We start from the raw sequence: 16,030 nt of genomic DNA, 5'->3' as shown, positions 1-16,030 counted from the left end.
TTTATGATTTAAAAAAAAAAGTAAAAAATACATTTGATCAATTTACCAGTGAATTTATTGCACTGTGATAGATTTTTCTGGTACCGTTTAGCATCACTAAGTCAAAGAATGTTATTCAAATGTGCCATGTGGAGGATGAGTGCGATGACGTTTGCTGCCAGGTGAGGACTGGTGGTGAAGTCTTCATTAGCATCACCATCACCATCATCATCATCATCATCAGGGAGGCAAGCAGGGCGACTTAGCTCCACTTGGGCCATCTGTTTGTTTTCTCCATAGCGGAGAAGAAGAGGAAAAGAAAAGTCTACATGGAGAAAGAGTTGTGCTTTCACGCGCCTGAAATGGGGTCGGCGCTGGTTCTCCAGGTAAGCACGACCCCCTTTTCGTTGTCATTTTACCTTCGCTAGCTTGTGTGTTTTTGCTCGTCAAAATAATGTCGCGGCGTTTGTGGTTGCCATGGTGACGGGCCTTTGCGTTCCTGTTTGTGTCTGCTAACTAGCTAGCATTATATATATATTATTATATTTTTCTTTAAGTTCGCAAACCAGTCCACTTTGGCTGGCAAAGGCCACATATTTTCATATATACGAGCGCGTGAAGCGCTTCAACTGGGTCCGTTTTGGATAATACGACATTGTAATGAGAAATATGTGGCGTGGAACCACGACAAAAAGCGTTGTTTTACGGCTGTCAAATACACAGCTGCACATTGATTCCTGATGCTGAGCATGCGTGTTCTTTATTACGTACCTTAATTGATCCATGGCACCCGTTTTACTTAATAATCTCGCGGCACGCCACCAAACAAAAATGTCACAAAAAGTATGAGTTCTGAAATTTTCTCAATTTTCTCACTGATGTACTCACATAATGTCAATTCTGGACCTATTTAGTCGAGCACAAAGCTGCTATACTCGCAGGGTGCCATGGCTGTTGTATGAAGGGCAATAGGTTTTTTTGTACCTTCTGATATCTAATGAAAGAACATTTAATCGTTCTGCCTTTCAATATATGTCACTGGCAGATATAAAGATATATAGTTGTAATTAATAATAAAAAAAATTTAATCTATAATACGTGTGTATGTGTGTTTATTGTGATCGGGACCAAGGATACACGAGGCAGCGGTCTTTATTAATTATAATGCATTGAAATTGGATAATTTCCCGTGGAACCCCTCTCTAAAGTTAAGTAAGAGTACTAAGCTCATAATGGTGTCTTCAATGTACAAACCTCAATTCCGAGGAAGTTGGGACGTTGTGTAAAGCGTAAATAAAAAGAATACAATGATTTTCAAATCCTTTTCAACCTATATTCAATTTAATACACTAGAAAGACAAGGTATTTAATGTTCAAGCAGACAAACTTGTTTTTTTTCCAAATTTTCACTCATTTTGAATTTGATGTGTATAACGTTCTAAAAAAGATGGGACTGGCGCATGCTTACAACTGTGTTCCATCACCTTTCCTTTTAACAACACTCAATATACGTTTAGGAACTGAGGACACAATTGTTGAAGGTTTGCAAGAGGAATTTTTTTCGATTCTTGCTTTATGTAGAACTTCAGTAGCTCAACAGTCTGGGGTCTCCGTTGTTGTATTTTGCGCTCCATAATTTTCAATGGGAGACAACAGGCCAGTCTAGTCTTACTACGAAGCCACTCTTTTGTAACACATGCAGAATGTGCCTTGGCATTTTCTTGCTGAAATAAGTAGGGATGTCCCTGAAAAAAGACGTTGCTTGGATGGCAGCATATGTTGCTCCTAAACCTGTATGTAGCCTTCAGCATTAATGGTGCCTTCACAGATCCGCAAGTTACCCATGCCACGGGCGCTAACACACCCCCACACCATCACAGCTGCTGGCTTTTGAACTTTGCGCTGGATGGTCCTTTTCCGCTTTGGCCCGGAGGACCCTACGTCCATGATTTCCAAAAACAATTTGAAATGTGCAGCTCTAATATTATGGCCCATAGATGATGAAATTCCTGAATTCCTTGCAATTGTATGTTGAGAAACATTGTTCTTATACTGTTTGACTAGTTCTTCACGCAATTGTTCACAAAGTGGTGAACCTTGCCCCATCCTTGTAAACAACTGAGTCGCCTGTTTCCAGTTAACCTGCTCACTTGTGGAACGTTCCAAACAGCTGCCCTAGTTTTTTGGAACATGTTGCAAGTAACAAATCCAAAATGAGTGAATATTTGCCCAGAAGCAACAATGTTCATCAGTTTGAACATTAAATATCTTGTCTTTGTAGTATAGTCAATTGAATATAGATTGAAAAGGATTTGCAAGTCATTGTATTCTGTTTTTATTAACATTTTACACAACGTAACAATGTCATTGGAATTGGGTTTTGTACAACAAGTTTGCATAAGAACCATTTCTTGGCATGAGTTGCATCACACATGCTGTAACAACGGAGGGACGCTTGTTGTGTGTAGCTATTTATCAAGCGTGCTCGGAAATGTGTGTGTTGACGCGTTTTTGTCTATGCAGTGGCATTTGGTTTTAATACACGCTGATAATTAAAGATTTGTCTGACTCGTTCCCCAAACCAGTTTAGAAGTGAATTAATGAGCCAGCATAAATAAGGCCATTATTGATCAGTGAGTACGCCCATGTCATTTTTTTAAAATGCAGTCCTTTCACTTTGTGTGCGACGGCACCCTGTTGATTGTGTACCTAACTCGTGTACTTTTTACTTCCTTAAGCAACTCGTTGGTGGTGTGACATGCTGCATCATTTCATTTTCCTGATCAGTCATTCATTTTCACTTGATTCTCTTTAAAGCGGGGTACAAGTACACACATACCGATTTTTAACATCAACAGCAGATTTTGTGGTTGCAAACACTTCTTGTCGTTTTTACTATGGCGAAGAGCTTGGGAGAGACATTGTGCAAACATTCAACGCAACCAGTTGCTTCTCTGCTGTCTCTGTTACAGTCAACTATTCAAAAATGTCTTACTAAACTTGTAACATAGTCAAGTTAAAATGTAGCAGTTAAACAAATTTGGGAAAACAATAAGCCCCAATCTAAAACTTTGAACTGATGACACAGCATTGCGTTTTCACGCTGCAATGTAGCCAGTCTGACATGTTGACGGAGTGGAATGTATGTGGGGAAAATGCCCAGTCATGAATATGACACGATGCAATTTTTGCATCATCTCCCACCACATTCTTGTTGTCTTTAGCCAGCGCTCTTATCCTCCTCTGTCACCATCGCTCTCTAATCTATTTCCCTGACTTTTCTCCTGCCTCACACGGTGTGCTCCACTTTCCTGCTCCCGCCCTCATCTTTGACCGTGCGTGGCCCGCTTGCCAAGATGTGGACGAGCGGGGCACGAGGCCGATCTGGCGGTCACATGCCATCTGCGGGGTCACACACAAACGTGCCGTTGGCCCCCTCGAGCACTCTCTCCTCCTGTTGGCCTGCATCCGTTAACTAAGCTGGTTTGTCAGAGGAGGCGAGTAAGGTCTGGACTTAAGCCGGAGTCTTGTCTTATCAGGTACGCTCTCACAGAAAGAGAGTGGAGAGATTGTATTTGGCACCTCAAGGTCTAGTCTATCGGAAAAGAACCTTGTGGAAATTCAAGGTGGAAAAATGGTTGTTTAGCACAATGGTGAAAAGATTTCAAAGAGAGCTGGTGAGGAAAGCTAAATCCCAAAAAACAGATTCTCGTGTTTGCATTAATCCGTGTTGATCTGGTTAGATGCAAAGTCCGTGTGGTGACTGGGAAAATTGCCAGAGTTAAGAGTCAGCAGCACACCACGGCGTGTCTGCGGTTTTGCGGTCCGAGCCCATTGCCTTAACCTGCTAACCCTCCTGATGCTACCGGTTAGCACGTCTGCCTCACAGTTCTGAGGTTCGGGCTTTGAATCTCTAGCTTATGCCTGAATTAAAAAAATGAAAATGCATTTTAGAGTTGGATTTTATTTTATATATATTTTTAATGAGGTCCATAGGTGTGAATGGGGCTCTCCAAGTACCGCCAGTAATGAGCAACAATACAATAGTAGAAGGCCCAAGTGTTCAGTACAGACAAGACCGAGGTTTTATTCCTAAAAGGTATATATATATTAAATATACTGTAATATGATGCACGGTTTGAACATTCACACTGCACTTAAATACTATATAGGATCATAAACAAATACACAATGATGCAATTAAAATGTAGTGCACATAAATGTTTTTTTAAAACTGTACTTAAATATTTGAAAACCGACAGTTCTAAAAGATGAAATGAAAATGCTTTGTACTTAAAAAGTTCAATACAACTGAACCGTACTTAACAAACGTACTGTATTGCATTAAAAAAAAAAAAAGCAAGTGTAGTTTAATTCAGTGATTCTCTCACATATACTGGATTTTCCAATAGCAAAAAATGGAAATTAAATAAACTATGTCCAGTGTCATCCTGTGGCCCACTTAGAGCCTTTTTTAAACTGTACAGGCAATGTTTTAAGCATCAATTTTAACAGTCATATGACTGTAAAAAGAAGTTTACCGCGGTACGAAACTAAATTAAAAGTGAGTAGACTTCATATGTCTGCCTAACAGTTCTGAGGTACGGGTTTCGAATCTCGGCTGCTACCATCCCGTGTGGAGTTTGCATGTTCTCCCAGTGCTTGCCTGGGTTTCCTTACACATACAAAAACATGCATATTGAAGACTCTAAATTGTCCATAGGTGTGAGTGTGAACTGTCGTTTTTCTAAATGTTCGATTATTAACTAGTGAGCAGTTCAGGGTGGACCCAAAGTCAGCTGGGATTGGCTCCAGCTCTTCCATGAGGACAGTCGCTATAGAAAATAGATGCATTGACAATCTTCATACATGGTGTTCCTTTAACATTTGTAGTACATGCAAGTGTGAAAATAAATTAGTCTTTTTAAATGTAGTCTTTTGCCACTATGCTACGTTATAGTTATTTTCCATTTTCTATGATAATCATCACGCTGGCATGACAAAAAAAACAAAACAAAAAACAAGCCAAACACACGTTTGGGGTTAATCCTTTCGATGCTCACTGACCTGAAGTCTTAAGAGATTTTGCTGACGTCACGCTTAACCTCCAAAGTTTTTGCGCGTAATCGTTTTGTTTTTTTCCAGACAACAGTGTTATTTATATCCCTGAGCCGCAAAAGGTTGCTTTTGCATTTCTTTCCCAGCACACCGTGTTTCAAAGTTTAATCCTCACAGCTCCTGACAGAGATTAGACAATTTTGAGAACAATTGCACCTGCATTATTGTGGTGAATGTTGGACAATGTAGTGATTCCAGTGTCACAAATTATCTGTGAAACCATATGGTTTCCCCCCCCCCCCCCATATCAATATGAACTTTTAAAGCATATTACAGGGCCATCTTTTAATACACTTTTATATTCTCTCCATCCATCCATCTATTTTCAATGGCCTACTAATTAGGGTTGGGGGTGAGCCGGAGCCTATCCCAGCTGACTTGTGTTGAGAGAAGCGGGGTCCACCCAGGACCGGTTGGCCGTCAATCACAGGGCACATAGACAAACAACCCACTCACACCTATGGGCAACCCACTCACACCTATGGGCAATTTGAAGTCTTCCTAACATGCATTTGTTTGGAATGTGCGAAAAGGGATTCTAACCCAAAACCTCTCAACGGTGAGGCAGACATGCTAACCATGACATTTTTAATGTTTTATAAACTGCATGAGTTCCACTAATTTACATTTCTTCGAAAATCCTACTAAATTGGCTTGGAAACAAACATGGTGCCTTGAGGTATGAATTTAATTTGTTCTGTGACCACGCGTGTAACTCAAAACAATCGTATCATAAATAATCTTCCCCCAAAATGGAAATGCCATTAATCCGTTCCATCCGCCGCCCGCCCCCACTTGAAAGGGGCTTTTGTCTAGCCCACCCCCCTCCCTCCCAAAAACAACTCAATTGTGTTTGTGTTTTCGATAAGGAAAATAGTACTCTGTAATATTGTACTTTATAAATACATAGAGTAATCATGTAATTAGATTAGAATTAAACAATGTGTCGACTGATTTAATGCTGCAATCAAATTCATTGTGCTGCTCCTTGTGGTGTGCCCGCCTTGGCCACCGAGAGGCAGTATAATACAGTCATGCAGACACAAACTAAGTAGAATAGTACTTCTACTACTGTGAGTGACTCAATGCTTTAATATTGTAATTTTTCATGGAGGATAAAGAATATATGCCTGTCAGTATTATCTGTCTACATGTGTTGCTCCACCGCTTGTGTTCAAACATCTGCATGACTATCGATGCTAAGCGTTAGCATGTCAATAGCGTTTTGCATTGTTTGTAGCATTAAGCGAAGTGTAATTTCCTAACGCAAAGCTGTGATTTGTCACTCCTGTTGTAAATACGCAACGTTTAATTCTCTTTGTTTTGTTTAGTTTGACAGTAAACTTCAACTGGGAGTGGCATTAAACAGCTTGAAGACTTTTTGGGGATTAATTGTTTGTTTGCGAAACTACTGCGTGTTTGAAGTGATTTGAATTGTGTACACTGCCACCATACAGTGCTCGTATCTCAAGTTTCACAGCAAAAAAATCAGAGCATTTAATTTTTGTTAAATTCACCATAGATGATATTGATTTCAACACAATGCAAACATTTTTATTTTCATTGAGCCAACAGGTCTTGCATGTGTTTGTCCAACCGTGCTGTTAATACGTGACATCACCACTATGAGGACGAAGGAGCAGAGGTGAAGTTACCCGCAAGTCAAGTTCAGTTTCTTGACATCAGTGTTGAGTCAACCATTAAATATAATAAGTGAACCTGTTGCCGCTGACACCAAACACGTTGGCCAACATAACTTTATCCCCACAGCTGGCCTTTCGGTCATGCGGCTGACCATTCAACCAGTCTGCGCCTCACGCAGACCGCCTTTCCTGCTCCAGGATGCGACGTAGTGACGCGCGAGTGGAAGCGGCCGGGCCGTCCTTGTTCTAGCGATGTGTTTGCGCGCTGAAGAGATTACAAGGAAACAGCTTGCCAGCAGCAGGCGGCTGCTTCTTCCTCCAGTTTGGGGGTGGGGGTGGGGTGGGGGACCACCACAACCATCAGCAGCATGCCGTGGAGGAGAGGAGGCTCGGTGGCCCTGCTCCTGCTCTCGGGCCGAGGCATCGGGCGGGCCAAGGCCAGGTAGGATCAGCTTTGGTGGTCCTTGTCCTAGCTACAGTGTTAAGCCTAAAGATTCGCTGGGGCGGTGGTTCCTTTGTCCATGTTGACTCTTATGAAGCGGTTGCTCTGATTATTTGCTGGTGCTTGCGTTGTTTACAGATATTATACAGTGATTTAAACCACATTTTTAGTATCGGTCTGCAAATCCTTGTCAAGCAACACTTGATCAAGCATGCATGAGTGGCTTGTTACATTCTCTAAAAGTTAAGAAGCTTGCAGTGGAATTCCGCCGCAAGAATTAAACCTTTTTTTTTTTCAGTGGATTACTGTATTCCTTGACAGAGCCAAGCCGGGGTTACTTTGTGTTATTATTGCTATCAAGACGGCCGCAAGGCTATAGAAACCACTTTTGGCATTTTGTTCACTTTTTCCTCTAAGCAGCTGCAGTTTCCTGTGTGAGTGTATCAGTAATTCAAATAAAAACAATCAAGCAAAGGCGGCACGGTGGCCGACTGGTTAGAGCGTCAGCCTCACAGTTCTGAGGACCCGGGTTCAATCCCTGGCCCCGCCTGTGTGGAGTTTGCATGTTCTCCCCGTGCCTGCGTGGGTTTTCTCCGGGCACTCCGGTTTCCTCCCACATCCCAAAAACATGCATTAATTGGAGACTCTAAATTGCCCGTAGGCATGACTGTGAGTGCGAATGGTTGTTTGTTTCTCTGTACCCTGCGATTGGCTGGCAACCAGTTCAGGGTGTACCCCGCCTCCTGCCCGATGACAGCTGGGATAGGCTACAGCACGCCCGCGACCCTAGTGAGGAGAAGCGGCTCGGAAAATGGATGGATGGATGGACAATCAAGCAACTTGAGATTTTCAGCAGTCGCTGTTGTTGGCAATAATTAAAAAAAAAAAGAAAAAAAAAAAGAAGGTATGACAAGTTTCTGAAACAATTGTTAGGGGAAAAAACATGAAGCATTTTTAGTCTGAATGTAAAGTGCAAGTTGTGCAATTTGGAATTCTACCGTAATATCTTTTCTCAAGGCACCACTGTACTTTCTTGACACAAATTACTGTACTACTTTCCTATTTACTCGACTGGGCTTTGGCCACATCTTAGGGCATTTCAAAAAGAGCAGAAAAAAACACAAATCGGTGAGTTTTTTAGCAGAATAGATTCCAGAGAAAACAAACAGATTCATTATTGATGTTAAGGCTGAATGTTTTACATTTTAATAATCTTTTATTTTTACACATGCATGACTTAAAATGTCACTTAAAATCTGGTTAATTTTATGATGTTGAAAGTTTTATCCTGAACAGATTAAATAAAATTATTTCTTATGGGATTCATATACAGTGGGTACGTAAAGTTTTCAGAGCCCCTTTGTTATATTGCAGCCATTTGTTATAATAATTTGTTTTTCCTCATTAATGTACGCACAGCACCCCACATTGACAGAAAAAAGACATAATTGTTGAAATATTTGCTGATTTATTAAAAAAGAAAAACTGAAATATCACACAGCCATAAGTATTCAGCCGCTTTGCTGTGACACTCATATTTAACTCAGGTGCTGTCCATTTCTTCTAATCATCCTTGAGATGGTTCTACACCTTCATTGGAGTCCAGCTGTGTTTGATTATACTGATTGAACTTGATTAGGAAAGCCGCACACCTGTCTATATAAGACCTTACAGCTCACAGTGCATGTCAGAGCAAATGAGAATCATGAGGTCAAAGGAACTGCCTGAAGAGCTCAGAGACAGAATTGTGGCAAGGCACAGATCTGGCCAAGGTCACACAAAAAATTCTGCTGCACTTAAGGTTCTTAAGAGCAAAGTGGCCTCCATAATCCTGAAATGGAAGACATTTGGGACGATCAGAACCCTTCCTAGAGCTGGCCGTCCGGCCAAACTGAGCAATTGGGGGAGAAGAGCCTTGGTGAGAGAGGTAAAGAAGAACCCAAAGATCCCTGTGGCTGAGCTCCAGAGATGCAGTCGGGAGATGGGAGAAAGTTCTAGAAAGTCAACCATCGCTGCTGCCCTCCACCAGTCGGGGCTTTATGGCAGAGTGGCCTGGCGGAAGCCTCTCCTCAGTGCAAGACACATGAAAGCCCACATGGAGTTTGCTAAAAAAAAAACACCTTAAGGACTCCAAGATGGTGAGAAATAAGATTCTCTGGTCTGATGAGACCAAGATTTTGTTGGCCTTAATTCTAAGTGGCATGTGTGGAGAAATCCAGGCACTGCTCATCACCTGTCCAATACAGTCCCAACGGTGAAGCATGGTGGTGGCAGCATCAAGCTGTGGGGGTGTTGTTGCCGTTTCGAGCTCAAAATAGGCCGTTTACGTGAATCGTACAGATCCGATGAGTTTTTCTTTGGAGGGGAGGGGGTGTTTCGTCGTCGCAGATGTAATTTCTGAATATTACTCCGCGGCGGACTAATATGCGAAAGCGCATCGGCCTGAGGTTCCGCTTGTGTGCTCGGGACCTGCTTTGGAGTCACAGGAGTTGACGACACCAGAAAAAAACACTTCCGCCGCTTCAGCTGTTAAGAAGTAACGGTACTTTTACTTATCTAAATGTCACTCGCTACTTTTATTTATCAATTATTGCTTATATATCAACTATTTCCTGCGCGAGACTTAGACTTGCACCAATCCAGTTTAAGCGCTAGTGAAGTTAAGTCCAATCAAACAACACAAGAAAGTAACACGACCTCACACAACACTGGATATGCCAGCCTGGCTGATTGTCGTGCCTACGTGGTGGCCATTTTGGGAAGGTCGTCGTTACTGTGAAGGCAACTCGTGTTTACATTTAGACGAACAAAAATAACAGCTTTCATGTATTGTAGTATTTGTCTGGCACTACCTGCCCAAACGGGGATAATTCAGCCCACTTATGACTTGAGAAAAGACCTTGCAGTAAAAAACTTTTTTTGTTATTTTTATTTTATTGACGTTCATGCTCTGGTTAAAAAAAAATCTGAAGTTACTCACTATTTACTCAGTACTTGAGTAATAATTTCACTGTGTACTTTTTACTCATACTCAAGTAATTTTTTGGAGGACTATTTTTTTACTTGAGTCACATTATCGTCAAGTAACAGTACTCTTACTTGAGCACAATATTTGGCTACTCTACCCACCTCTGGAGCGGATATCCTCTATTGCTACTCTTACGTTTAAGCAACATTTTTTGGCTCATCAGATACGCCAGTGTGGTATTTGTTGCACTGGTCTTTTGTATTTTCGTGGTAAGGTTGTGGTCCCAGCGGAACCACGAAGCGCACGTAACATCAGCGACAAGAGCTGATCCGCTAGTACATCTTGTATTAATTAGGAAACGTGGCTACAATTACCTAATTAGTTTAGGGATGTTAATGTTAAATGTATTAAGCGACGGAGCGATGTTAGGGATTATATCACAACACAGAATGAACTAACTTCAAATTCAGAAATGGCCAATAAGAACAGAAAAATACGGTACTTCATATTTTCCTGGAGGATGCATATGGGCTTAGCCTTTGAATTTGGTAATAGTGAAAAATAACATGAAACAGACAATGTTTTTGGTCAATTCTTTTCCCGAATGAGAGTGCTTAAAGAGGAGGATGCTATTCATGTGGCACAGCTTGAAGCAGGCATCGGGTGCAGGTGGAGGTAGGCCTGGCTCAAGTTGGAGGCCAAAACAACAAAGCAAGGAAATGAGGCAAATTTAATTTGAATTTTAAATATGTAGATCAACATGTACTTGAGCAGTGTAAATAAATGTTTTTCTGCTTGAAGTCTTCCAGATTGCTTTATTTAAACATACTGGAAAATGTTAGATCTTTGATCTTCCACTGTACATTCAACTTAAGTGAAAATGTATATACTTGATAAAGCTGCGCTGCAGGTTTCAGTGGAGTTCCCATTGAAATACATCACATTGCTTGAATTGTTCTTCTTGCATTGTGCCATACTCAGCCACGTCATACAGAAATACTGTACAGATACCCACCAGCCACAGGATACACAATCTAATGAGATCAGAGCTGAATCAAAAATCAAAAGCATTATTTTTGTCATGGCAGAATTTTTTTATACCGCTCTTCTGTCGTTCTGATGTACCTAATGTTTTCCTATTATTGTATATTTTGAATTTGTTGTTGTTGTTTTTTTTTTTTATCATAGCAGATGATTTGCCAAATGCAAAGAGAGAATGACATTGATTTGGCCGAGGGGCTTCACACCTGGCCCGCAGCCAATGCTGACAGACCTGTTGTACTTGAGCAACGAGCAAAACCTTTTCACCCTGCTTTTGCATTACACGCCTCCTTTCTGTCACACAAACCGCGTCTACCTGTTGCTCACATTCAAGTATGCAAAAGGAGGAGCTAAGCCGTCAGGTATGCAGTTGCGACTGGCCATTGTCAAGCAATTTGCATATATATATATCTATATCATTTTTTTTCTTTTCATTTCATGAGCTATTATTGGGGGAGTCAACAAGCTCATGCTTTAATTTGTTTGATTAACTTGACATCCTGACTCAAGCCTGATAGCAAGGCTCATGGTTCTAAATAAGAAACACTGACTAAAGCACAAGTCGAACAATCTTCACTGTGAGAAAAAGGAATATTGAGTCCCTCCAGGTGCAATACGCAGTAATATATCCCATAAGGCTCATTATTAGACGCTAAGGTAACTGTATCTTTTCCCAAGGCCACAAAAATGTGTTCCCAACAAGCGAGCAGTACAAAAGTCATCTCCCCAGTGACAGGTTGTTCTTGTGCAAACTCAGTAGAAGGTAAAGTATTCATTGTTTCACAGTTGTTGTCCTTTCGAGTGACGGCTAACGGGCGGGAGAGGTCAGGTGAGAATAATGCGGTAACGTTCAAGGCGTTGCCCCGCCCATACCACATTCTAGTCTTGCTTCTTCTGCACCTCAGTTCACAAAGACCCAGCTTAGCCGTCTCATAACTTCCTGTGACCGTTCAAGCACAGCAGTTCTAACACACTTACATGCTGTGTTCTCGGGCTCGGTTCCGTGCGGGACTCTTTTAATTCCTGGATTCCTTTGGTGCTGTGGACATGGGAGGCAGGGAGGAGGTCATGGTGACCAGGGCACTAGGGCCCACCGTGCAATTTACACGCTGGAACAATATCAGGCTCCGTCCTGCGCAGAAACCGATGAGGATCAGAAACTTCAAGTCATCCTCGCAAAAGAAGAAATCCAGGTAGGAACTCTGCAAAAGCCAAGTTGCAGGACTTCAATCGGGAACGTTTGTTTTCTCCAATGATCTCGTTGTGAGGTGATGCCGCACTTAGAAATTGTACGATAGGCATAAATAACACTTTCACTTGCACAAACAGGACCAGCATTGATTGAATCATCACTCAATTAGTTTTTCCCTCTTTCAAAAGTAAAACAAAAGGGTATACTGTATCAGGGCACAGAGGGTAAAAATCACTTCTGACATGTTATTTGTTTCACTGTTAGACAAGTTACTGCACTTTTTTCTAAACTGTTCACATGGCGCGATTGACGCAGTGTTGGTAACAAGCAGAAAATGGGCAGTTTAACACTTTCTTTCCAAAGTAAATAAAGGTTCTAAAAAAACTTATCTTAAATCTAAAATCTTCTCACACATTTTAATTGTTCTCTCTGACAAGTTACAGCATTTCGTGCAGCAGATGAGACAATGTGTTGATTAATCAGCAGGAAATGGGCAATTTAGCACTTGCACAAGTGCAATTAATGGCAGTTAATGAGAGAGCATTGTTGCTCCTTGCTTGTTGTTGTCTTCATTGCTCAAATTAATTTGATAGCTGCATGCTTTTTAAAAGTCAATACTTGGTGTCGTAAAGTTAGTGTTTAGTGGTATATACAGGTTTAGAGCAGAAAACACACCTGATCGATGGGAATGTTGTTCCTAATTGACACCTGTGACATTGTTTCTTGATGTTGGACTGAGATTTGTCTTTTGTTTTGAGAGGCTTGTCAAGAATGTTGCGATCACAGCTGAATAATGTTGCTCGGCTCGTGCATGGTGATTTACTTTGTGCCTTTTGGAATGTGACGGAGCCACACGGGTGGAGTGAGTCAGTTGGTCACATCTTGTATCTGTCATGTCTGTATGGCATGTTTTAGTGCAGTGGTTGTCAAAATTTTTACACCAAGTACCACCATGATGACCAACATTGAAATATAGTGACATAGTAGTGTTTTTTTTTTTTTTTTTTTTTCATTTCTATTTTTTTTAAATTTAATATCATTGTAGGCAACTCTAACATTATACACTGTTTTAAAATTAACACTGCTTAAATATAGCTTAATAAAAAAAAAACACTGTACTCAAATATTCAATTAAAATCTTTATTCGAAGACCAAATACAGGATTAGATGAACAAAATAAGTTAAAGACAAGTTAGCAGTGTTCAAAATATCCCTACCCTCATGTTACATTCCTTCAATTGGTTTATAAGCACATAGACAATTGTTTCCCCAATCTGTTTGTCCTATTAAACAAATGAGTCTCAATGTGCTACGGTCCTATTAACCATCTGATGTTACAAAAAATATATAGCCATCCCCCAAAACAAATTTTCCTCTTCCCTACACCTGTGAAGAATTGATTCTTTGTGTATTTTTTTTTTAATTTAATTTTTTTTTTTTTTTAATCTGCTAATATTTGTGCTCTGTTTCAACTCCTCACCCAACCCATTCAAAACTCCACCCCTCCCACACAAATACGCGTTTTTTGTTGGGCAAACAGTTTTTTAAACTTCAGTTTGCCTCAACGCATAATCCCTGTCACAAAACATTTTTCAGTTACGCGTCAGTGAATTATTTCTTTCTTTATACATGATTGCCATTTTGAATTTGACCAGATTGTCTGTATGAATGTCAAGGCATATGTGACTTTAAAATCTGTTTGTTCCTGAAAATATGTTGCACATACAAGTAAAAAAAAAAATACAACAATTGTACCTAAACAAACATGAATCAACAAATATATGGTTTGAAAAAAGCCACTGTTTTATTATGCACATTTTGAATATTTAATTCAGTAAGTATTTCACGTACCACTAGGGGGAGCCCACTTTCACTTAGAATCATTGCTTTGGTGCATACATAGTCCCACTCGGGAAAGATGACCATTTTACCTGATGTGCCCCATTGACTGTTCATAAAATAAGTATTTTAATATATTTTTTTTCTTGTCTTACTGTATCACAAAAATGTCACAAAGCTTGACTTAATGGGCTAATCCGGGACCTTGGTTGTCTAATTTTGTGCCATGTCATGTGTAAATGTGTGTTGGTATGACAAACTCTGAATCCTTAAATGGGATGATGGGAGTTTACATCCTTACAGTGACATCTACTGGTGCTACTATGTCTCCAAGCCACATTTTGCAAGAACAATAGAAGTCCCCCCTCCCCTTGGCCATCTCCTCTCCCACCTCCATCCCTCCATCCTGCTCCTTTTGTCTCTCCATCTCTGTGCCGGCTCCTCCGTCTTCCCCGCTCCACCCCCGCGGTCCTCGCCCCTCGTGTTCCAGCTCGTCTGCGTCCTCGTCCGCCTTTTTGTTTGCATGCACGCCTGTGATTTCTTTACGTGTATGTATGTCTGCGCCAGAGATCCCAGCCCCACCGAGATGAGCGTGGAGCCCTGGGCCAGCCCGCAGGACCAGGCCGCCGCTGAGCAGAGCGCGCGCACGCCGCCGCCCTCGCCTCCCTCCCAGGACCAGGAGCAGCATCCCGACAAACTCTGCTTCGACTCTTTCTGGAGCGAGGTGGAGACCATTCGGCAGGGGGGCGGCCTTGCGGACCTCGACAGCACCCGGAGGGATTCCAGACAATCGGAAGGTAAGACTGCTAATGGCCATTCAAATAGCTTTTTGCCATGGCAACATATCGGGTTTCAGAGGAGAGCACATTACCATGACAACACACACCCAATGGCGAGGAGGGGTGTTTTGTATTTGCTCGCCAATGGCCGTTTTATTGTGTTCACCTCACCCAATGATCTGACTCAGCCCTTTAATCAGACCCCATTGATGTTACATGAAGCTACACGCGGCTTTGTGGTCACATGACCACCTTTGTGTAAAAGCTTAAAGGCCTACAATACCTTACATACGATATCATAAAATATACCTCTTCATAACGTGTATATTCAAAAGAGTGAGACCACAAGGGAATTTATTTCTTACAGAAAGGAGTTTTGTCAAAATGTATTTGAGTCCCAACTGAGCCTGCTAACATAGCTAGTATTAGCTCTCAATTTCGAATAGATTGAGCTGAATTTTGTAATCCAGCCGGTGGGAGCCTTTTAAGGGCATGCGCAAGCCTGGATAAAAGAGATGGGTTGGATGCGTCACGAAGGGCATTTGGTGTAAAAAAGTGTGCCAAACAAATCATGCGAGTGACTCACTTTGGCGAACCCAGATGTGACAAGCTGAAGGTCACAACAACTAAAGTATGAAATAATCAGAAGTGAAATTTAGAAGCCTCTACCTCTACTTAAAAGTGACCCAAGCCAGTTTTCGAGCAACGAGCCATTGCTCGGCCGATGTGGTTTGTCTCGAATTGCAAGTAAAAATTTGAGATACGGGCAGCGAACTTCACAGCAAGCAGGTTGGCAGAATTCTTCACAAGAGGATACAAATGAAATTCGAGATCTTCATTGCCACTCTCAGTGGAAGTTTACTGTAAAGCTCAACATAGAACAAAGTGAATTACACCTCGTGTATTTAACCAAACCTAATAACTTTGCCTTGTGAAGGTCCGCTAGCCTAATGCTAACACACAATACAAAATGCCACAGATATGCTATCAAAAATAGCAGGTATTTAGAGCCCTTTTAAGAAACAGATA

General features: G+C 41.3%; 1 protein-coding gene across 4 annotated transcripts in view; it reads left to right on the top strand.

Annotated features, from left to right (window-relative positions):
* Nucleotides 1–213: 213 nt before the first annotated feature.
* LOC133483483 (rho GTPase-activating protein 40) overlaps nucleotides 214–16,030 on the top strand; it is a 30,218-nt gene continuing 14,401 nt past the window's right edge. The window contains exons 1-2 of one of the 4 annotated variants that reach the window (XM_061784804.1): nucleotides 214–365; nucleotides 14,790–15,019. In XM_061784804.1, coding sequence (XP_061640788.1) covers nucleotides 14,809–15,019 — 211 coding nt within the window. In that variant the 5' untranslated portion in view covers nucleotides 214–365; nucleotides 14,790–14,808. Of the gene's footprint in view, nucleotides 366–7,003; nucleotides 7,183–8,059; nucleotides 12,385–14,789; nucleotides 15,020–16,030 lie in introns of those variants that run through there. The other 3 variants (XM_061784803.1, XM_061784801.1, XM_061784800.1) reach the window with 3 other exon arrangements.

The sequence above is a fragment of the Phyllopteryx taeniolatus genome, chromosome 9 (assembly GCF_024500385.1).
Source record: "Phyllopteryx taeniolatus isolate TA_2022b chromosome 9, UOR_Ptae_1.2, whole genome shotgun sequence".
NCBI lineage: Eukaryota > Metazoa > Chordata > Actinopteri > Syngnathiformes > Syngnathidae > Phyllopteryx > Phyllopteryx taeniolatus.
Note: the sequence above shows the minus strand (reverse complement) of the source record. Positions and strands in the feature narration are given on the sequence as shown.